Source organism: Ciona robusta, chromosome 2, assembly GCF_009617815.1.
Source record: "Ciona robusta chromosome 2, ASM961781v2".
Classification (NCBI taxonomy): domain Eukaryota; kingdom Metazoa; phylum Chordata; class Ascidiacea; order Phlebobranchia; family Cionidae; genus Ciona; species Ciona robusta.
In genome coordinates, this window is record NC_143236.1 from 2,021,321 (window position 1) to 2,045,300 (window position 23,980).

The 23,980-nt window shown below is 41.2% G+C and overlaps 2 protein-coding genes across 7 annotated transcripts; both read left to right on the forward strand.

Moving 5' to 3' along the window:
* Positions 1-284: 284 nt before the first annotated feature.
* Positions 285-6,388, forward strand: LOC149739973 (AN1-type zinc finger protein 2A-like). 5 transcript variants are annotated; one of them, XM_089873139.1, is made up of 9 exons: positions 285-674; positions 790-832; positions 2,605-2,788; positions 3,938-4,098; positions 4,788-4,916; positions 5,247-5,298; positions 5,533-5,597; positions 5,659-5,788; positions 6,192-6,388. In XM_089873139.1, exons 1-9 carry the CDS (start codon positions 620-622, stop codon positions 6,273-6,275), a joined length of 903 nt encoding a protein of 300 aa, XP_089729265.1. In that variant the 5' UTR covers positions 285-619; the 3' UTR covers positions 6,276-6,388. The 5 variants fall into 5 exon arrangements, 4 of the variants coding, with proteins under 4 accessions (XP_089729265.1, XP_089729267.1, XP_089729264.1 ...); XM_089873141.1 differs by having other exon boundaries at positions 289-674; positions 5,659-6,388; XM_089873138.1 differs by lacking the exons at positions 285-674; positions 790-832; positions 2,605-2,788 and adding an exon at positions 2,815-3,754.
* A 992-nt stretch (positions 6,389-7,380) lies between these two features.
* On the forward strand, positions 7,381-23,561 carry LOC149739974 (suppressor of hairless homolog). Of its 2 annotated transcripts, none has more exons than XM_089873135.1 (11): positions 7,381-8,149; positions 15,516-15,554; positions 15,622-15,717; positions 16,133-16,298; positions 18,588-18,765; positions 19,005-19,142; positions 19,960-20,084; positions 21,061-21,189; positions 21,502-21,657; positions 22,287-22,472; positions 22,551-23,561. In XM_089873135.1, exons 1-11 carry the CDS (start codon positions 8,016-8,018, stop codon positions 22,866-22,868), a joined length of 1,665 nt encoding a protein of 554 aa, XP_089729261.1. In that variant the 5' UTR covers positions 7,381-8,015; the 3' UTR covers positions 22,869-23,561. The 2 variants fall into 2 exon arrangements, with proteins under 2 accessions (XP_089729261.1, XP_089729262.1); XM_089873136.1 differs by lacking the exon at positions 7,381-8,149 and adding an exon at positions 9,798-9,818.
* The last annotated feature ends 419 nt before the right edge of the window (positions 23,562-23,980 follow it).

The window sequence follows — 23,980 nt, forward strand, 5'->3', positions numbered from 1 at the left end:
AATATTTCTTTGTCAACAGTGGATAATTTGAAACAAATTCCGAAAGTGTTTACACAATGCTAATATATGAATATGTATTAACAATGGTTTATACAAAGAAATAGTTTTTTAATTTATTTGGTTTATGAAATGTTCATTAGACTACAGAATATACTATTTCTATAATGTGTTCAAAATGGCTGAATCATATGACGTATGAGTCATAGCAATGACGTTGCAAATTTAACAAAACAATTTTGTGTTTCTAGATTTTCTTCAAGTTAGTTACATCAGTTTGTCAGTGAGGCAGCCAGCTTATATGCTAGTTGAAAAAGCAAGGTTTAGATGCCGTAATATCTATCGTTCACTGTGCTAGCTGTTTCTATCAGCTATCCCTTATATTTTGTAAACGGTACTGTAAAATAGCAACAATCAGTCAAATTATATAACATACGGTTTTGTGTTTACTATATAATATTAATATATACTTTATTTCGTTATTACAAATACTCTTTTTCCAGTAAAAAGTTTTGAAAAGTGAAAACATTTCATTGAGTTAAACTTAAACAGCTATTTGCGGTTAATTTTACCATTCGTCTTTATATTCAATCACCTGAATCTTCCCATTAAACTTTTAAATATGGAATTGCCACATCTTGGAAAACACTGCACGGAACCCACTTGTAACCTACTGGGTAAGTCACAATATTCTTGCTGTAGTAAATAAATATATTTGAATTTTGTATATTGTATATTAGTGATAAAAATGCTTAGTTATTGATATATTATGTATGATATTATCTGTTTTAGATTTTTTACCAATGCAATGTGATGCCTGTGAGAAGATTTTCTGGTAAGTTTTTTTTAAATATTTTGGAATAAGGCTAAAAGGCTAGACTGGCTAGAATGTATAACAATTTTAATTTAAGTTTTAATTCCAATATTTATCAAACATGAAGCTTTTAAGCTTAATTTAATTTGTTTTGAATCTGATTAGGCGTGCTCAGGATTGTAAAAATACCCCTTTTTCAGTGATAATGTCACCGTCCGGATCGTCGAAAAACGTCCGGATTTTTTTAATAGAAATAAATCCTATTTATATTAAAATCAACTTTCTTACGTTCGGCCGACAATATACTCTTTGGTTTCTTTGTTCCGTAATTATTGACGACATAAACGTGCGCTCTATTTTAACCGCATTGGTTACATTGCGAGAACACGGCGAATAGCTAAAATGACGAAACGGTTCGTGCAAACATTAAAAAAATGCATTTTCCTAACACCTACTATACTAATTTTGTCACAAATCATGTCACATGGAACCTTTATGTGGTGAATTTAAAATGATATTACATTTATTAAAACGACGTATCTAAATCGGTAGAAACAAATGAAAAGTTTTACGCACGTTCATCGTGGATTAAAAATGTAACGATGATTACGTCATAATACCTTTGATAAACTATTAAAATTTTAGAAAACAATTGTGGTTTATGGGCTTCTATATTTCATATAATTGTTTTATTCCCGATATAATTTTAAGCAAGCAACCAAGAATAGTTTAAACTTTAATAAATGCAGGGAAATTGGGGTGTTGGTGCAAATATTATCAGTAAATTGGAACCAACGCAAATTGTAATATGATATTACAAATTATCTTCCCGGCCGAGCTTGGACAGAAGCCAAAAAACATCGTTCGTTGCACGAGAACCAGAGTTTCATTACGGCACTTTTCACGAGAATAAATTCACAACGATTGCTTCGTTTGTTAGGTGTAGAATGTATGCTACCGCATGCGTCTTCCTTTATTTCCTACGCCCGCGCAGAGCGTAAAAATGTGACCCTCATACACGATGTTTCGATCTCGTGGTTCGTTGGGCAGTGGGCATTCCTCCCGATTGTTACGTAATGAAACGTCATAGTTAATAGTTATGTTGCAATAAGACATGTGACGTAACAATTAAGCGCAAAATGTCAAATTGCAGCACGGCAATGTTTGTTACTCGAGCGACTTCGTTAGCTGATTATTACGAACATAAAACATTAGATCGCAGCTTTAACAACGGTTTCTATCGCACAGTCGCTAGACTGTGGTGTCGTGGTGATAGTCAGTAATATGCTTTATAACAAGATTTGGTAGCTTGGGTGACAGACGCACGTAAAACATATTACGTCCGGATTTTCAATAAAATTAAACGATCACCGTCCGGATTTACAACTTTTACAATCCTGGGCGTGCTTATAGTGTTTCAACTTTACTGTTAAAAATATTGTAAATCTGAAATAGTTCTTCCAACTGCTTTATACAGTCGTACAATTTCTACCAATTTTACATGTGTAACCTTTGCATTGAATATTGAAAGGAGCATTTTTGGCCTGTAGTTATTTTAAACTAGATGAATATCATCTTTGTACGTATATACGTCACACACGCTATGTCACACGCACTGCATTATTCGCCGGTGAATGCCTATTGTGGTGATGTAACCACAAATTCATCAGTTGTGCCACGAATGCAGTAGTGCACTGTTATTTTCTTTATTGTGTCTTTCCTTAACTTCATTCAGCAGAGTTGCTCCAACCATCCGTTAAGATCATTGTAAATAAACCAATTTTTTAACACAGCAAAGATCACTTCCACTACGATCATCATAAATGTGAATCTTCGTACAAGAAAGACGTTCAAGTCCCCGTTTGTCCACTGTGTGGTAAGCCTGTCCCCGTCCCACGAGGAGAAACCCCTGATATTAAAGTGGGCGAACACATAGACAGGGATTGTCAATCTGACCCAGCAAAGAAAAAAAGAAAAGTAAGTTAGCCTTATGTTTTAAATTTTTGTTTATTTTTACTTTTTTTAAGAGTACTGTTTGGTCATGGTCTGTTTTTAAGCCGTTTTTGTACTTGTATGTATAGCACAATAGTTGTACACCAAGGGAAAGGGTTTTCTTATTGTTTGACTTGTTGTTCATTAAAGATTCTACCAATCATACTAAATTTTAATGTCATAAAAATTGCTTTGTATGCCAACACACTTAACTCTTACATACAGAATATAATTATTTGGAATAACAAATAAAATAAAGTCTGGTGTTTTTTTTAAATTTCTTTCTTTAATAAGCTAGATTTGATATTATTATATATTATTGATCCAACCTTTGAACTAGTTTTAGCTTTTAACAGATTTTTAGTTAGTGTACTTTAAGTAAACTAGATTTAAACATTTTGTATTATAACCATATTACTGAGAGTCGGTCAGTTTTGTGATAAAAAGAAAACAGTGGTTCTGTTCTTTACTTTTAACTTTTACGTTCTGAACAAATAATAAGCCCACTTTGTTACTTCCTCTTCTGCGCCAGGAATTATTGATTATTGAAGTGTCATTGAAATATTTATGTACCAGACATTTTAAACCCGTTATGTTGGACATTTACAGCTTAGCGTGTGAGGTAAAATGATAAGGTTTCCACCTCGTCGTCGTGTGCTGATATATCCGAGATACAGACATGGGTTACAACTTAGAGATAAACCAGTTCCACCTGGAGAGGCATATCAACCTCATGTCAATATTAAGACCCACACTGGTGTTTTTTCAAGAATAACTACTGTAATTTACGGAGTGTTTCATAATGCTTGGAAAAGCGTTCAGCAGTTATTTCAAGGATTCAGATTATATACTGAGCCATGCACAGTTGATGTACAATGGCTAGTTCTTTATTTCTGCCTTTTACTTCTTTTTGTAAAAGCAATATTGTACCTGGTATTGAAATGTGCAAAGGTAGGAATTTTTCAAAATTACGGGTTATCTGAACCCTGCCCTGTTTTAAATAACCTTGAACTTTAAAAAATACAAATTTAAAACATTTTGGTATTTTAAATTAGTTCACACATGCTGAAATACGTTATAAAACAATTACGATCTCAAAATTTCAGATTAAACATAATTATCTTTTTCACCCAGGCCTACTCAAACCGTTGCTCAGCCCCAAAATGCAAACAACATGAACTGATGCCAGTAATCTGCAACGACTGTCGCCTCAACTATTGTCTTCGTCATCGTCACCCACTCGATCATAACTGCAAAGGATTCCAAGGAACTGGAAGATCAGTTTCTTCTGCAGGGTAAGGTTTTAGAGAATCTATATCATATACAGGTGCGGATCCGGGGATTTAAAAGGGGGGGTCCGCAAGTTTGGCTTAGAAAATAGACCAGTATAAAATGTAACGTGTTCGATAGAAACATACCCTGACTAACAAAAATAATAACACACATAATAGGAAACGCGTAACATTGGTTTTAAACTACAATAATATGACTTCTTTACTATTTTTTAAGAGGAGGGGATTTAGTTTTACAAAAAAAAATTTTTTAAAGAATATTTAAAGAAAGGGGGGTGTCCGGACCCACGTGACCCCCTTTGTATAAACCCCTGATCATAAATAAATATAAGTATGTAATATTTATAATTCAGTTCAGCTAAATATAAGTATGTAATATTTATAATTCAGTTTGGGGGTTTTGGTTTGGGTTTAGTATAACAGATGTAAATTTAAAAGATCATACTATTTATGTGCTACATTTTGGTATTAAAAATAAAAATTTTTATTAATATTTTGTTAGTGCCAAGAACAGTATTAAACCTTCTGCACTGTACCTCATAAAAAAACAATTGATAGTTTAGAAATCTTTTTTACTTGTGTAAATATTTATGAACGTACTATTGTACCAACAAATCGCATAACTTAGGACTTCCATTTAAACCGTAAACACTTAATGCACCCATGCATAATTAACACGAAATTTAATACAGGGCTGCTGCTGTAAAGAGAGTGAGTGCCAACGGACCATCTACCTCAAGACAAAGAAATAATGCAGCCAAACCTGTGGCTAAAGCACCCCAGCAAACATTACTACATGGTCTGGGGAAAGAGCTAGACCGGTAATGCCTTAAATAATTTATGTAGAATTTTTAAGCAGGATTTCGCGATTCGGTTGATAGATCATTAGTGATTAAACTGTCAACCAATAGAAATTCAAGCATGTATAATTGTAATCCTTGCAACAGCATCTTTTAGTGCATACTAGATTTATATATTCTTATTTGATTTTTCTAATTACTGTATAAGGAAATTTTTGTTTGATATTTTATAACAAATGAGATGAATCTAATACTTTATTTCTAAAAAAAACAGCTTTTATTTTTGGTTTTGTATATTTAGTAACAACAGTGGCCCACAGTGTATATTTAAAGTGTTACTGTTTTTCACAGTGAAAGACGTGAACGCCAACAATCCAACATTCGATCCATGCAAGCAAACCTGGTATAATTTACTTTTATTGTGTTTATGTTAAAACTGTGTTTTAATGATCTTCAATATGGTAATAACAGTTTATACATACATATATGAGAACTATCACATTAGAATCATTAAATATGAGTGTAATGAGTGTAACTTACTTTGTAAGTTGTAACATATATACTCTAAACCCTACGACTTATGTTGTTGTATTGAGTTTGTTCTGTTTTCTCAAGCTCAATTATTTAAAATTACCAGAGTGAGGATGAAGCACTTGCCAGAGCTCTTCAGCTTTCACAAATGGAATCCAAATCCGATAAACCGTAAGTTGCTTCATTCAAATTTATTCGTTTAATGGAAATGTTATTTGAAATTTTCCCGCAGAATGACACAAGAAGAGAAAGACCTTGCACTGGCGAGGCAACTTCAAGCTCAAGAAGAGGAAGAAAGAAGAAGAAGAAGAAGAGGAGGACAAGGACAAAGAAACAATTCATCATCAGAGTCAAGTTGCAAGATATCCTAATGTTTCACAACCCTGTTATTTATAGAAACTTATTTGCGCTTTAAACGTCACTTTTTACCAAGTGATGGATTAACTTTATTTGTATTTTATAGTTATAGTACGTATATTTATAAACCTGTATTTAAATTATGTTGATTAATTTATAATGAAACTTCCTAATGTTTAGCATACACGCAATTTTGGCTAGTTTTTTTATTCACATTTAGGTAATGTTAGTTGGTGACCTTGTTACCTTTCTATTTAGTGTGGGTGATGTCTGACAGTGCATACTATGGAATTCAAGGCTATGTTGGCTCATTACCCACTTTTCTTACCTTAAGAACTATACGCTTTACTTTTCTACTACTTTTACTCTACTAGCCTTTTTTCTTTAACACTTTATTTATATCAATACAAACCCAGTTTAAAATTGAAGCATAACAAAAGAGGATCGAAAAAAACGTTCGCACATTCTTCTATTCGATCCTTTTTCAAGTGATTTCTTATTTTTACATCATTTTAGGAAAATAGCATGCTTAAAAACTCGGTGATTTTACATTATTATGTGCAATGTTTAAACATTGAATAAAGTACGCTATGGTACAGAGGTGACATGCGGTGCCAGATTTTTGCTTGATTGAGTCCTAGATAATACATATACATGTATATGTATTATCTATATTGAGTCTTATGTATTTGTTATTCGTTGTAGTGACCAAAGTAGGTATATAAACATGTATGTATGCGGGCTCTGGCAATGGCAAATTATTAGGTAAAAATTAACCGAAACCAAAACAGGTGGTAAACGAAGTCGAGTCCAAATGATGTATTCCTATGATTCATTCAATCGCCATGGGATAACAGTGTGGTGATGGTTTGTCACTTTATCGCTATCCAAAAAAATATATATATATATGTAACTTATACTTTAATATGCAATTTTTAGTTCACTATTGATCGCTCATATCCAAATAAGAAACTTTACTGATTTCGATCACAGAGTTTCGACGAAAGGTTAGGCACGTGGGCTTCTATATAATATAGCCAACGGAAAAATTAGAATGTAATATTATTGTCTTATCAACATAGTAATGTGCATTATGAAAGTTTTGTGTCGTAATAATAAAGTATTGTGAGACGATAGTACATCGTTATGATGTTATAGTTACGAAGCATTTTATCGGTGCCACTTAAAAATTCGGCAGTAAATATATTAGGTTATACCAACGTTATGACATAAAAAATGAAGAACAGCTGCTTTTTTAGTACCACTACCCGATGTCCATACTGTAGGGAAAACTAAGCTGTATGTCGCATATATAAACGTCGTATGGATTAAATTTATGCACGCTAAGCTCAGGTAACACCGTTACAGCAAAACATATATCAATCTTTGTTGTCGTAAACACAGTTGTATGATATTATACAGATGAAACTGAGTTTAAAAAATATGTCTTTTGACGAACAACTCAGCACGCTGGATGGGGCAGCGAACTAATTACTCAAAACAAACACACGCTGTCGGCACTAGAACGTTAGTTTTTTTTGGCGACAGCGCGTAGTAGAAAGATCTTTTTTTCTTTTGTTCACACGCCAGTGGACCGACGAGGCTCGACATTCTGTTAGCAGCACAGAACAGAGAGGTGTCTGGCCAGCTTTCTCGTTACGAGGCAACGTGAAAGGCTGTTATTAACAAATATTACTTTGGTTTGATTGTTTAGTAGCGCTTAACAGTATTGGTTTTGTAATACCAATGTGTATTCGTACAGTGTCGTAAAAGTAGGAGTCAATCAGGTTCTGTTAGAAGTCAGTCTAGCATGCTTAAAGCTGGTATTTGCATGTGTGAAAGTCAAGAGGTATCAGATTTCGTGTTCATGGCTGTGTTGAGAGATGTAAGTGGTGATGGTGAAAGATTGCCTTGAACATTCCACTTTGCAGCATTGACGAAGCAAACAACACTTCATGTAGACTTGGTTTCTGGTTTTATAACTGACTGAAGTTAATGTACCATGAATTTAGAGCAACCCATTTTACATGTAATGCATATTTTATTTTAGAAATTTAAGTGTTAAATTGTTGCAGATATCATAAACTGTTTGTTGTAACATTTTGTTGGATCTAAAGGACTGGTAAATTCAAATTTTTTGCTGGAACTTTTTGATCAAGCAGAAAACTTTGGTCACCATATGTTTGCCTGTCGAAACTTTAAAAGAACAAGATTTGGATAACTAGATTTGTGATGTATCACCCCCACCACCTACCAGCTCATGGCCAAGTTCAGAGTCATCAGCATAGAGAAGATGCTGCTGCTACATCCAGTAGGGATGTTAATGGTGGATTATCTGTAACAGAATCTGCCATTGCTTCATTTAGGTATGTAAAAACTTTTGTATTTTGTTTGGGTAAAATGTGTTTAATATAATTACTTTTTTACCTTTGTCATTATTGTTTGATTTTGTTTGCTGTAGTAGCAAATGTAATACATTAGAGTGGTTATTTTAAATCTGTAATAAGCTTTGTTTGTGGTTTCCCATGGTTTAGTAAGACCATTTGCATTATTACCTTCCATTAATCTCTATAATTGATGTCAGTTATTATTATTGACTGCTATTTTGCACAAAGGAAATTGCTTTAAATGGCCAGTTATTATCAGAAAATCTCTTTTTTCATGCCATGCAACCGTGAGAAGCTACCGTTTTTCCCACGCTTTGCAAGTCCACCGTTTCAACGCTAATATGGTGTTTCTTATTATGCCCCGCCTGACTGGATGAGATAACGAGTCGCAATACAGGCTAACATCCAAATCGCCTACCCCTGCTCATTTAGTTGTTTCTAAATCGCCCCGAGTCAATAAGAACGCCCCGTAAACTGCTTAATCGCGAGCGATGAATGCGCCAATTAACATCGCCCGTTGCACGCGGCCGTTGTAGTTTATGTTGTAACAGATGGCGCTTATGACGCTCGATCTCTTCCCCAGATTAACGACCGTAAGTGGACCATTCCGTGAACACATTAAACAAACCGTGCCCTCGCCGTCCGCTCGTTAACTGTGTGTTTCCGAAGGTCTAGTTTTGTTAGTTGCCTGTATTTATATCAATTACGCGGAACGCGACGGCGGCGCCACATTATCCAAGCTCCTTAATCCGACCACAACACAAAAACTGAGTAATTATGAACAGGAAGTATTTCTGTATAATCACCAATTAAACTCTTAGCTGTCGACCAATTCAATGCTGTACAGTGCGGTAGGAAAGTCCACATAAAGTATAAACCAGTTTTAGGATATGTGGTAGTCAAAGTAGTTAGCGTTAAACTTCCGATCGTATTATCTTATTTCTACATTTAAATTTTGTGTCGGTTTAAAACGTACCACTGTATTACTGTCCTGTGAAATATTACTCGGCCCATAAGTCACGAATTGGGTGATTGTTCAAATTGAATTCTATCTGTGCGCCGCTAGAGCCTATCCTATGGTGGGAAATAATAGCGCGGGATCGCATCGTGGGAAAAAAGAGAACAGTTTTCCCACCGAGAGGCTGCAGTCGCAATGTTTGTGCGCCCGCTATTATTAGCTCTCCTGCGCGGAGAAGGCCTGTGGGAATCGGAGCTTTTCACGCACTCTCTTTTTTGTCCGCTTCACAGCGTTTGAATTGTCGCTGCGGCTAGGAAAAGCGCGTTACTCCTCGCTTTGTCTCTCTTCGCTTATACAAAGTCGTGCGCGCGTGTGTGCGGTTGCTCGTATGTGCAGCAGTTGTGCCAAGAGCAATCCGCAAGAGAAAGAAAGAAAGAAAGAGCGTTGCGCTTGGAATCTGGGCTACCCGCGGCACTTTGCTTCCCTTTCTAGAATGTTTTCTTTTGAAATCGTTACGTAGCCCGTGTGTGTGTGCGGTTGCTAAGCGCCGCCGATCTTCCTCTTGTATTTATTTGCACGAGCGAGGCCTCATTACTGCGAGAGGGTCTTGTGTTTCGCTTCTATCTCCTCGCAGAACAATGATACGAAGCACAATTCATTGCCCCGGGGAGAAATACTTACTCACTTCAGGTAACGCTTCGTTCACTTTCCTCATACGCTCTTCCATTCAACGTATTTTACCCCCTGTTTTTAGTATAAGGTTCTAGTGTGGTGCAAGGGAGTAAACCATAGACGTTATACTTTTTCCGTATCTGCGACCGCTTTTTACACTGATTGTCAGCGAGTAGTAGCTTCTCGTAAATTCGTTAATATTTAATAATATGTCCTTTCGATGGCTGTCAGCAAGCACATAAGATTCCGTTTCGAAAACGTCCCACTACCCATTCAAGTTTTAGTACTGGCCATTATATCCGGTGACCTTATCACCCAAAATCACGAGCTGCAATTTGATCTTTTTATAGCACGAAAATGACCACAGCTAAACCCGGCAATAAAATCATTACCGGACGGCCGGTTGTGCTGTCTGGCCAAAAACGCTTAGTTCCCATTGGGTTCACCCATGTTTTCGCACGCTGTTCGTTCGGTCCGCGTTTACCAGCCTGCCTTATCACCGTGTGATACTCAACGTGCCACACACGAACCCAGGGGCCCGCTTTTTGCTTACTGCCGGCATTTACGTCAGAGTGACTGGCGAAGGCTGATAAGGATAGGCCAGTCCAGTGTCTTCCGAGAGTAACCGACCGCCCGGGCGTTCCCACGCCAGGTGAGCTTTCGCACGATCGTCGACGCGGCGTCCGATTTCAGTTCACATCGTACACTAAGCTCGACCGGAAGGTGACTCGCGTCGGCAACAAATCCACGCAAATCGACTGCGTGCACTTTCAATTCAGCCTGGCCTTTTCACCGCGGCCGCGGAATGTCAGTCATTGAACGGCGCTTCTCACGTACCAAGCAACTCACCTTTCAAAGCGGAGCTTGTCACCGGGACGCGGCCGCACAATGGAAGTTTGTTATAGCTAACTTCCTAGGTCGCGAACAGATGCGAGTCGAAACCTCGTCCTTTGTTCGCTGCTGCTGGTATCTTTACCAGCTGCGATTGTACGTGTTCGCTACTTGGATGTGGGTTCATGTGAGCCGAGCTGGCCACTTATCGCGGCCGATTGAGCGCGATCCCAGCATAACTAACCGGCTATTGTGAATTGATTGCTACCGACGCTATGGGAAGATACTTGAATGTTCCGACTATGGGAACCATTCAGAAGCGGAACGCTTTCACGCGACATCTTTAAATAGCGCATCGAATCCTATAAACGCTTTTCTGAAATGGCAACAGTTTTCGCCTGCTCGTCAGGAAACTTGCATTCCGATCCCACATTTCGACCACGGCGCTGTGTGGGTGGGGTCGGCCACGTGCATGCCCTTGACCGTTCAGTATCGCACTTACACGACCTCCGCAATCAGAGAATGACTGAATTTGTTTAATAACAAGCCTGCCCGGAAACCGAAGCCATCGGCTCTAGGTTGCTTTCCAACGAAACAGACGCTTGTCGAATACCAGGACACTTGCAATTGATATAATGCAAGAACACCACTGCTCTTATAACGCCCCAGTGCACTGGGTCGCCTACAGAAATAACTACGGGGAAGCTGCTTTGACGAGCAGACAGGATCGGCATTTCCGCAGTTAGAGTGGCGTGTTGTCAGTAAACGCTGCGACAATCTCACCGCGTTTTTTCACCCAACACCAGGCACCTCATCTGTCAATGCCATTGGATAAGTGAACCGACCGTGCTCGATCCAAATTGTATTTTAAATTGCGACTGCCATAACGCGGTTTTCCTCCGCGTTCCACCCGTGTCATGTTTCCAATACGTGATTCAGCCTTTGATGCCGGGCCAAATACCAGGGGTGGTCCGAACATTACAAAATCGCCAATTACCGAACATAAATTCGGCCTTCGTAATGTGCTTTTTCAAGCGACACCCGATCCCAAGCACTTAACTCCCGGTCTCATGAGCATTTTGTTCGCGTCGTTGTTGTGTTTCACCAATCGTACACTTGGAATTCGAACAGGTTAAGTGATAAATACGCGCAGTCTGCTTATGAGCCACCGAGCGCAGCTGCTGACCAACGTGGAGTATTTTATTTGACGAGATTAGATCTTGAGTTGACGGTTTTCCCACCCGCTCCACAAAACCCGCGACCATACTGCCGATTAACCCCTCAAGGGCTGGCGCTTGTGTGTTCAGCTGCTAACTCCATCACATTTTCACCATTCTCACTCCGGTAGCTGTTGTGTTTTGACACAGCACCAGTCTTGGTGGCGGAAATGATACAACGGAAGCGGCACGCGGTTCCTATTGCCATCAAAACCTGTGTATTTTGCACGCACTGCGTGTTCGCGCTCGTTTGACTTTGGCCGAGTAGCGCTTGTTGAACTTCGTCAGCATAAGTCATCAGCGCCTTGCCAACTGTCTTCGGTGAAAACTGCCAAAAATAAAATGTCGCGCTCCAAGCAAGCCCGTACACGCCCTACAGTGGACCACAGCACGTTCGGTTCAATTATCTTGCATTCTCGATGCTTCGGCAATTTCGCATCCGTGGCACGAAGCACTTACACCGCAAAGCTAAGCTGGCTTATTAGCTGTGATTACAACCGCAAAATAGCTTTACATATAAAGTGTAACGCGTTTCGCTGCATGTTCGGCCGTTTGCCGCCGGTCTACTTTTGAATTGTTGGCAAGCTTTAAAATATTTTCGCACTCAGCTACAGTTCAAACGACATGACGTCATAGAAACGATTCCCACGTACATTGAACCTGAAACACGTAGTTCCCGATTTTTATGAATAGTAAATATTGTATCGCCCATGTCGAATAACGCATATTGCACAGACTTTTAAATGTCGTTCATGTACCGGGCCTATATGTTTCCCGTCACCCAGCCTTTTTATTTGTTTCTGACGTCTTTTCTGTTCGTTCATGGCGTTTCTCACATTCTTCTTACACATTACGATATATGAGATTTCCTTGAATACAAGGTTAGGTATTTACTATGACCGGCATGTAGCAACGTCACTGCGTACGGTGCGTTGGTGGGAAACCGCATTTAGGAACTTTGGTATTGTTGGCGATTTTTGTCCCACGAAACTCTTCCCACGTCCGCAGCTAAACTTACCGCGCGCATATCAATCGGGGCTAATCATCAAAGTTTCGCTGATTCTCCCCTATCCGGTGTCGTTCCGCTCGAAACCCATCGCCTCCGAACAATTTCAAATATGGAGCTCTGCTTTTAGCTTTGCGTCACTTTATACCAGCGCGTAAACAGGCATTAGCGGTGAGCGGCGGCACCTCTTTTTGAAGTTGTACTGCTGCGAACCATGCAGCCTATATAGAAAACCGCCTAGGTCCTTCTTGCTTCTCTCAACGTCGCAGCGCTCGGCCCGCGAAGCCCGTGCTATTCCCGGGGTGTTAAATTTGCGAAGGGGTGCGAGTGTTGTATTGACGGATCGCCTAATCCGCAGCTATGCGTCACCCTTTCTTTTGTTTATTCAAGACCTTCGTTTTTCTTCCCCATATGCTGCACGGTGATTGAGTAATCACACCTGGTGCGAACTTCCCACCACCAACACGTAAGAACCATCCATTTTTTCGCTTGTATTTTGTTTTCCACACCGTGGTGTTAAATCTCAGACGCCTCTTTTCGTCAACATATCAAGCACTTAAGTCCCGAACGTCAAGAGTAACTGCCACCACAAGCTACGCAGGTGCGCCGAACAGTAACCGCCTTGTTCTTAGCTTCATATAAACAGACCTGTACCTACTCCGTCATGGTATTGGCCAATCCAATTATGTAATAACTCGAGCCGCCGGCTTTTGTTCTGACTTCCTCCGATTTTTTAACCCTACACCGAAATCCACCCTCAGTAAATAATTTACGCTTCCATATAAATGAGCGGCCGGGCCCGTTTGTTTTTTTCATTTGGGGTTATGCGGCGCTGTGTAATTGGCGCGTTCGAACGAGCAGTTTTTTGCCTAATTGCCGTCGCATGTCAAGCTCTTTGGCCTCTCTCTGTAATTAGTCACAACTACAAACTACTAAGCGAGTCTAGGACTTGGGTTATTTATGTTAAGGTAGTGGTCGTTCTTTGCATCTCATAACTCTTAACGCCACACACCCGTTCCCAGGAGCAGTTTATAAAATTGAGGCTTTTGTTTGTAAAACCGCGGCCAATCGGATTCTTGGTTTCCTATAGTACACAATAGTTAAGACGAAGACGCGTTCCTTAGATTTTCCCTTGCTCGTGCGCAACCTCATTATTTTTTAGTTTTGAGGGACGCCCCGTCCGTGCGCAGCCCCATGCGACCCCAAGACGCTGTTTATGGGGTTGGGGTGGATCAAAAAGAAACAGCGTTTCGCTTTCACGACCGAAATTGCCTGCATTCTTAAATCTAATCCCGGAAAGAGTCGGGTTTAGGAAAGAACCCGAGTCCCGTGGAAAAGCGGGGCCCCTGTAATCTTGGCCCGGCTTATTGCGTTTTGCCCCCGAACAACTCAGATTAGGGGGTTGATGCGAAGCGCGACCGATGTCAGGCGGCGGCGTAATGCGCTTGTGAGCGATCGACTGCACAGATAAGGAATGACGCGATACATCCACGGCACGTTCCCTTTTCGTCCCCGTTGCATTCTTGCTGCCTGGCGGAGCGGAAAGTGACTGCCTCTGCCAACTCTGGTTCGAATCAGCCGCGCGTTTGTTTTTGCCAACAGTTTTCCCACTTAATAGCTCCGCCGCTTTATTTCAACTTTCAGGCGCGTGCCCGACGGCTTCAAGGGCCTCCGTTTCAAATCCCCGCCACTCACTTCCCTTTCCGCGCCGTTATGGTCGATATATTGCGGTGGGGAGCCTTACCGGCATGTGTGTATTCGTACACTGTGCAATCAGCAGCAGGTAGCGCGCTGTTGGTTGCCAGAGGCCTCACCGAATATCCGATACTTGGTTTCCAATGCTTTCCAATAAGGGTCAATTCAAGGCCGCGCAAGTCTGCAGCAAACAAAAGGAGTGCCACTCATTCTACTTGCGTAATCAGCATCTTCTTATCGAGCTACCGCGCCGCATTCTTCGAAGTGGATCTGTACTGCCAACCCAAGCAACCTGATTCGCCTATTAAATCCAGAAAGCGTGGTAGACAGATCGAAAGTGCGGTCACAATATACGGGAGTCGCCTTATTAAGACGTTTTCCTATCGGTGTGGAATTCAAAACTATCTTCCTCGGTACACGTCAATATAGGTTTATGATAAAATCCCCCACCCGTTCCCTCCTATTAATAATAACATGTACAGTACCACAACAATTTCGTAGTGCGCCTTAAATCAATTGTTGGGTCTGTTTCGTAAGAGAGCCTACGTTCCTGGCGTTGTTGACAGTGTGTATAGTTTATACTTTCCGCGGCACGTCGTGTTCACAGACCGAAATCACCTCTCGGGTGTGACCCCAGTACCACACACACAGCCGCCAACGTTAAGGCATAAACGTTGCCTGTCCCGTTCTAAAAGCCTCTGGCTGCCACAACGGCGCAAACCGATCGTCAGGTCGCTGTCACCGTGAGAGATTACAACATCGGTTTTCGGGTTTAGTTTTGAAGGGCTTCGAATATCTTTCGATCTTACCCTTACCGGGTCAGTGACGAACGCTAAAGTGTGGTGCCGACTTCCCCGTTGTTTTCGTTCCGCTTCTCACTACCATAACAGCCACAATCATAACCCCTTTATTGTTTGCCGGCGTTTCTCACATATCTCCTCTTGAACATTTTCCTTTCTGTTTCAGGTCGCTCCGAGAAAAATATCCGCCGAAAAAATTGACAAGGTTGGTAAACAACAATACTTAATCGATGCCTGAATTTTATGTAATTTATCATTGACTTCTATCACAGGGATGCGATGCGACGATATTTAAAAGATCCAAACGACCAAACCCTGATTGTGCTTCACGCAAAAGTTGCGCAGAAATCATACGGAAACGAAAAACGGTATTTGTAATTTGTATACTTTTAATTTAATCGATCTTGTAACGTAAACTGTGACTTTGTTACTTTATGTTGTTACATGACCAACTCCTCGTTTAGCTTTTTGTAACAGTTTTTTAAACACTTTAACTTAAACTTGCACGTTGAAATTCATATTGTGCATGTAGTGCATATGTAATGGGTGTTAATGTAAATCAATATAGTAGGATGGGGGAAGATATGACACCTTTTTATTCCATTTTCTGGTCCTATGGTAGTAAACAAAAACATTCAAAGAATTATAAAACTGTATCCTTATACGACTCCCATATAGACCGTTAGTAAATGTTTAAAACACGATCCATATATTTGGATATTATGCGTTAAAGTTGTCCCATCTTCTCCCACCCTAACATAATCAAAATCTTCCTTCCTGCAGTTTCTTCTGCCCACCACCATGTATGTACCTGCTGGGCAACGGATGGAAGAGGAAGCAGCAGATCCTTGAAGAGGAGGAGGGATCCTCGGAGGCAGGACAGTTGCACGCTTTCATCGGAATCGGAAGCAGCGAGCAAGAGATGCAGCAACTTCATCTGGACGGAAAGGTTAGGGGTGTTTCGAGTATTTCTGTGTTCCGTGCTTATTTCTTAGGAGAAACCGCAGGAACTAGTTGGCATTTATTACTGTTTAAAATACTTTTATTGTTGGTCGGTGGGGTTTACATGTGTTTACTCTTTGGAAAGGTAGCATACCATGATTTGTACATTCGTGACCTCTCGTTGGTCGATGCGTTTGTTTGGCATTATTAAAGCGACCATATCTGATGGTTCCTCGCTCGCGTTCATTTCGTTGTTTTTACTTTGTGTTGCGGTCAATTCGACACGCTGCTGTGTGTCGCGTGTGTTCCTGGCGCGTGTCACGTTTTGTTTATCATACGCTGCACTTATCGCCTTCGTTTTATAACGTGGATACTACACCGGCGCTTCTACGACCTCATATCTATTCATTCCTAATCACCATCACGCTTGTTTGTTTACCACTGTACAGGCATCCGCGCCCGCGGGGTTGTCGCTTCCCCGTGGCAAGCGGCACGCCCTTGCAAAAGCAGCCACGCCGAGGAAAAACTAGCGCGTGTCCAGTTCGGCGGACGCAGCTACGGTTTTCCAAGAACAGGCGACGAAGGTTAATCTCACTTGACGTGCGGTCTCCCCAACAAGACTACACTTGCAAGTTTTATTTATAAACATAAATGACCTCTGGCAATAGAACGACAACAGAAGTGCGCCGCAATGCGAGTCTGTCGCTCCGGGCAATATCGTACAAATCCACAGATAGAATATTCAATCCCAAACCTCTACCACATACAACACCATCATAATCATTCATCCACTTTATCAAACCGTGAGAACTGTTCCGTTTGCTTACATTCCCGAACCAGACTCATAAATTGTTAATTCACCTGTTTCTTCCAGACGACCGCATATTTCATTGGCAATAAACGCAACGCCTGCTATTTCCCGTGTTCCCTGAGCAAACATGCTGAACCGTCAGTCAGTGTACGGGAAACAGTCATGTTTTTAACTTTTTGTAGCAACTTTAGTGACGTGAACGCTTAACTTCAAACATAGTATGAACAGTTCTTCCAATACGTCATTTTTTTCGATTGCATTTTTCAAACTCGTGCAGTTCGCTATTACTTGTAAACGCATAGGTGGCGACCACCAAAGTTGTGATAAGTATAGTCGGAACAGCGGTGTGCGACTAGCAGTAATGAAACATAGAGTAATAACTGGCTTCGACTGCGGCGGTTGCAAACTGCTATCCATTCGTGGAATAAAACCAACCGTTGTAAAACAAGCCAGCTATTATTATTACCCACAGCTCTCTAATCCGTTCAATTGCGATGTCTTTGGTTCCACGCATGCACCGTGGATGTTGCGCTCAACATACAGTGACCAAGGCAGCAATTTCTGTCTCCAGCAAGTATTTCGCGGTTTGATCTTAATCGCGGCACGGTCTTAGTGCACGCGCGTGCCAAATGCTTGTTTCAAACCACCGAAGGCAGCAAAACAGATCCCTCTTGTCATAACCGAGCAGCGTACGCTCTTCACCCCCCACCACAACAACAGATATATCGCTACATTCCAATGATGAAATTCAAGCTACCACCAAACCGTGCCACTTTCACCGCCATCGTAAACTGACCCATTTTCCACTCTATCAAGCTTTCATAATCGCCAAATAAAATCGCTGACACTTTTAGTGTAAAATATCCCACCAAAGGTCAGAATATTAATCGAAAAGAACTCAATACCTTGCTTTCTAATTACCCCAAAATCTATTGTCGCACCATAACGTAATACACGATGTGTTTGGATCATATTTACTTCGTATCACCGCAAGCTTCACTTGTACGCTGTGACTCATTAACAACGAATTTTTCAGTAATTTCCAAGTTTCGGTTCTGCGGTTTCAAAAGACCTATTAAATTTTACGCAACTCGTAATTTTGGCACAAAAACACAAATGTACTCCCACACTCATTCAATTTTATGAATTACACAGATGTGAGCGTGGGAACATCATATTAAAGATTGCTTTAAAATAAAACAGTCGTAAACTTGAACATAAATCCTTTGGAATATGACCACAAATTCCCAAGCCGTAACGCTTATACATATATTACATACTTTGGCAAAAATAGACGAAGTCGTTTTTACGAGTCCTGTACCATAAGCTATGTGTATAACCAGAATAAGCTGCGGTTCGGCCACACCTGGCTCTGCCGTTTTCTGTATTTATTCTGCGCATAACAACTGTTAAACACAGCACGCATTCGCCATTTGTTTGCTAGTGTACTTGATTTTTATATAAACAAAAAACTTTTCCATTTAGAACTTCTGCACGGCCAAGACATTGTACATATCGGATACAGATAAAAGGAAGCATTTCATGCTCAACGTAAAGATGTTTTTCGGAGGCGGAGGAGCGGATGTTGGCCAGTTCAGCAGCAAGAGGATAAAAGTCATCAGCAAGCCATCCAAGAAAAAACAATCACTAAAAAACGCAGACCGTGAGTAAAAATAACATTTTCATTCCTTAAGGATAATTTCTAGTTGTGGTGTTTAAGATGTATTAGAGTCAACTGATCTCTGTATAAAGTATCATATTACAAAACGGTCACAGTTTAATGACTGTAAATCATAACAAACTCGAAGTGATATTCTGTATACTGTTTCTGTTGAGGTATAACCTTTTCACGCATATCAGCCATACCCACCGAACCATGCTCACTAAATCTCTTTACCACAGTTTGCATAGCATCCGGCACCAAAGTAGCGCTTTTCAACCGACTCCGCTCACAGACAGTGAGCACAAGGTACCTGCACGTTGAGAAAGGAAACTTTCATGCCAGCTCAATTCAGTGGGGGTGCTTCGCCATTCACTTATGTAAGCAAACATATCTTATAACATAACGTACGGTTTGGTGTTTTTTTGCTGTCAGTGCCTGTAGCGTGTGTTTATTGCTAGCTATGTCATCCTAATCAAATTATTAGCTTTGGGTTATGTAATGGTCGGTACCGCAAGAGCGTTCTTTATTTCCAATTTCTTTCCCAGCTATAAAACAATATATTAACCAGCATTGTCTCCTTGCACGCATACGGTTCGTAAAACCGTATTAAGCCATCATCACCACTTCCACTCATGCTTGACAACGCATCACATGTCGGTTGTCCAGCAACGAAATCAGTGCATAGCATGGGAAATAATCACTTTCCCACAGCCGTCCCTCGCCCTGGTCTTATTTAGCACAGTTGAACAATCCCAAATATTCAATATTTGACCGACCAACATTCAATTGCGGATTTCCCGCCCCGCGTTGGCGCTTTAATAAAGCACGGGTCGTAAAAGCAACTCCTAGCCGAGTTTTCATTTCGCTGTAACTCCAGTCCGCATATCTAGCCGCCGACCCGGCAATTTCATCTCTTCAGATAGCTACCCTAGCATTTAAGGTCGTTACGTGGTCGCTTTGTTCGAAACATGAAACCTGATGGCAAGAAAACGATGTCCCGTTGCGCGTCGTTAACCTTGAACCGTGCTTTGCATTTTAACAAACATGTTTCCGCCCATCACAATATAAAAGTGGACAGTGTTGGGCAGAATGCAGTCTCCCACGGTTCGGTCACTACATTGGTGGCACTGCTTGTTTTATGCGTACGATTCTCTTAGCCGACGTTTCATTAATTCGAATTCCCATTTAATATAGTGGACGACGACGAGTCAGAATCCGAAGAGTTTTCAGTAGTGGACGGCTACATACATTACGGACAAACCGTAAAACTCGTTTGTTCGAACACTGGAATGGCGCTGCCGAGGCTCATAATACGAAAGGTGAGTCAAAATACTTCTACACGATGGCCGAACTTTTTACAAACACGTACACTTAAAGTTACGAGTGCGGTTCGTATCTTTTATGCCCTGACTACTCTTTAAGATTGTGGTAACTGTTAACTACCCACACGTATTACCTCTTTGTCCCGGTTTCTCGGTAATATAAAAGTTACGGCATCTCCTAACACCTCGTGCGCGCCCGATGTTTCCGTATTTTTGTTGCTGATTGCATTACTCACACCGTAAAACCCATTTACGAGCGAAACTTGTGTATAACTGAAACTTCCATGTTAAACGTACATGCCTAGAATAGGTTGTTGCAAATTTGACTTTAAATGTTGTATAAACTAAACATTGCATAATATAGTTCAACATCACGACTGAAGTATACGATGTTTAGTTCATACAACATACTTTGCACTACCAGACTCCATAACAGCTCCACCATTTGCGAGGCAACGTTAACAAATAGTATGCAAATTGATATAAACATCTCAATCATAATAAATTACCCCGACCGCATGAAAACCGCTTAGGCTTAAAATCAATGGTTCGATTCAGACCTTAAACAATGACGTTGAACTGCTGGCCGTCGCCAACCGCGGCCATAACAACGTTTCATGTTGTTGTTCCATTCATCCCACGGGAATACGATGCATCAGTGACATATGTTTGTTTTCCTTTTGCCATGAACCTCTACGTATTGAGCGTTGCTGGGTCGACAGAAAGCATATAAGCGCATTACTTGTGGTCGTATAGCAAATAAAATGTGGTTTGTCAGAATCGGCCCCTTATTTCCTAAAAACCGTGATCAACAAATTTTGTCGCCCCCGCTTTTTGTGGTGACGTTAAACCTTCGTGTAGTCCCGTTCAAGTTTCTTTATTTTTCGCGTTTCCACCTACTCAGTATTATTTACCACCATTCAAAACGCGCGGTTTAGTCTCTTCAAACTTACACTGCTCTTTACCGCCGCAGGTGGACAAGCAAACAGCGATTCTTGACGCGGACGACCCAGTATCACAACTACACAAGTGCGCCTTCTACCTAAAAGACACAGAACGGATGTACCTTTGCCTCTCCCAAGAACGAATCATTCAATTCCAGGTATAGATGATTACCAAGCACGGATATTACAAAAACACTCTCACAATTCCCGGAACCAATTTCCCGAAAGATTAGAAACCACATCCTTTATATATTACGAACCCGTGCCCGTTGTTTGAATAATGTTATTATATTCTACTCCTGTCACACCAATAAATATCCTACTGTTTACTGCCATGCATGTACGTAGGAAGTACAGTGCTCACCGTTTCAATCTGTAATCCGTCAGTTTTTCCCTTATTTTTTTAACCCCCATGGCGATTTAACTATAAGTAATTTTACGCCCCTATTAAACTGTTTTGTTTATTTCAGGCAACCCCGTGTCCAAAAGAAACAAACAAAGAAATGATCAACGATGGTGCTTCATGGACCATCATATCAACTGATAAAGCGGAGTACACCTTTTGTGATGGTATGGGACCAACAGCTGACCCAGTAACACCTGTACCGAATGTACATAGCCTCCAGGTACGTGTAAACCTACAGCATGCCTCTTATGTGGCACTTGTCTTGCCGATTTTATGCGATGTTGGTTTATGTATTTGTGTTATCCTCGCATTCACAGAGCTTGTAGCTCTTTAAATGAATTAAACCACCTTCGCTTTAGTTGCAGCACGTTTATAAAAATACAACGTGCCAGCACTCGCGCTGCCAACCGCTGCTCGCACTCAAAGCCAAACTTGCAATTAGCGTCAGCTGTCGAAAGTCTTGTAACCATCTGAATACTGCACGTTTGCGGTCGCCTGCCTTTGCAACGGAACGACTCGCCAGCCTCACCGACCTCTCGCAGAAAGACTCGCTCGTGAGAAGTGTTGACACGGCGCTTCCCACGGCGTGGCACGCTGAGACATTCCGAATTTCATAGTGTTCCACGCAAAAAACGATTTCCTCAATTGTTATTACGAGATTAAAGCCCGATGCCTCGCATTGACCGGAAGGTAATACGATTTCCCTTACGCGCAAAGCTACCCACAGCCTGCCGCAGAATTCTGGGTTACTTTCCGTGGGAAAGGCGTAATCCGCAATGACGTCTAAAACACGTTTAATTCCCTGAATTTGCATACAACACTTTGGCTACCAGCGTTTTTAATATACAGTTAAACGGCGGAGGAGACGTGGCCATGCTAGAGGTGAATGGTGAATGTTTCACTTCCAACTTGAAGGTGTGGTTCGGTGAAATCGAGGCCGACACGATGTTTCGATGTGCAGAAGGTCTGTTATGTGTGGTGCCCGACATTTCTGCTTTCCGGGAAGGCTGGAAGTGGGTCAAGGAATCTGTACAGGTTCGTGTGTTTCAGTTGTGTTTTAGGTTATATGGTTTTTGATAGGCGGTTGTTTAAACTTGATTTCTCCGTACCCAGGTTCCCATCAATCTTGTGCGAAACGACGGAGTGATCTACCCCACCAACCTCACATTCACATTTACCCCTGAGCCTGGACCCAGGCAACACTGTCCCGCAGCTCTCAACATACTGCACGGTAGTAAGAGGCCGTCAGCATCCATGCCCCCGACTCCAGTATCCGGGTCTGAGGACGACAGTGGTCGCGGAAACGAGTCGGATCGCGGCGATCCGATCATGCCAATAAAACGGCCCGCGCTCGATGTACACGGGAGACCTGTCGCCCCTGAAGCGGCCGCCACCATGAACGGTGCGAACATGCTTCGTACTGCATCGTGACGTCACTCACCCTTCTGTGACGTCACAGAAAACGTGTAATGATATGCGCTGGCGAGCTGCCGAGCGAGGAGCGACGCCAGCCATGGAATAAAGCAAGGTACATCCCTGGTGCAACCGTCCACGTGAATACATCCAAACCACGAAAACACGACGAATAAACTGCGAGTAATTTACATGACCATACATAACTGTCGAAACTATTACCGTCCTGCTACAGTTTACTCGACCAGAGTTACTTCGTTTACTGTTAACGTGCAAAATGGGCTCTTTTTACCTCAATTGTAACACCGTGCCGCGCAAGACGCAAGGACTTTTAATCGTATTCTGTCTCCTGGGAATCTTTTTTGTAGCTTGGAACACGAGGCCTTTATGTTAAAGCGTGGCTAGCTTGCCTGGTTGCTGTTTTTCTTCAATAAATCGCCGCCTTTACCAGCTTGGGCCACAAAATACACCCCACCCTCCTACCTCGCTCGAAATTCAGCGATGCGAAATTCTTCTCCTCTCGTGACGTAGCAAGCCGGGAAGTCGAGACCACCAGTTCAACATTTTAGTTCTTATTTCTTTCTTCTTGTCTTATACCACTTTCCGATTTCAATATTTTTAAAATGTGTCAATTTTACAGACGCTTATTTATATACTAGCTTGAGCTAATCGGCAGTGCGACGTCCAACAATAAACCAATCAATTCTACAACCCGGTGGCCGCTGCCCTTGCTGGGTAATCAAAGCAAATCGCAAGAGAGTTTGTTTTTTTAAGACAGTGTAACTTCCCCAAAGTTCACCTGATCTGATCACTTGATTAAGATAGGCAGTAGGATGAATGCAAAATTATAGGCGACTTATGGTAGGGAGGGGGAAGATGGGATTTTCCGCTTCAATTGGTAGTAAACAAAGAACATTTAAGAATAATAAACCGTATTTTCACAATTCCCATAGAGCATAGACCGTTGTTATTGTTTAAATCAACAAGATTTGGATATTATGATTTCAATATTACACAGGTTTGTCTTAACTATACCAACACAACCCACCACAGGATGCAACAGCTGACTAAACATTTGGATATTATGTGTACTAAACGTGCCCCGTCTTCCCCTACCCTACTATATAGTA

Excerpts from the sequence above, each read along its gene's own strand:
- LOC149739973 (XM_089873138.1), top strand. The coding sequence starts at position 3,431 with ATGATAAGGTTTCCACCTCGTCGTCGTGTGCTGATATATCCGAGATAC. Across the intron at positions 4,099-4,787 it reads AGATCAGTTTCTTCTGCAGG|GGCTGCTGCTGTAAAGAGAG; the intron begins GTAAGGTTTTAG and ends AATTTAATACAG. Across the intron at positions 4,917-5,246 it reads CTGGGGAAAGAGCTAGACCG|TGAAAGACGTGAACGCCAAC; the intron begins GTAATGCCTTAA and ends TGTTTTTCACAG.
- LOC149739974 (XM_089873135.1), top strand. The coding sequence starts at position 8,016 with ATGTATCACCCCCACCACCTACCAGCTCATGGCCAAGTTCAGAGTCAT. Across the intron at positions 8,150-15,515 it reads TCTGCCATTGCTTCATTTAG|GTCGCTCCGAGAAAAATATC; the intron begins GTATGTAAAAAC and ends TTTCTGTTTCAG. Across the intron at positions 21,190-21,501 it reads AACGAATCATTCAATTCCAG|GCAACCCCGTGTCCAAAAGA; the intron begins GTATAGATGATT and ends TGTTTATTTCAG.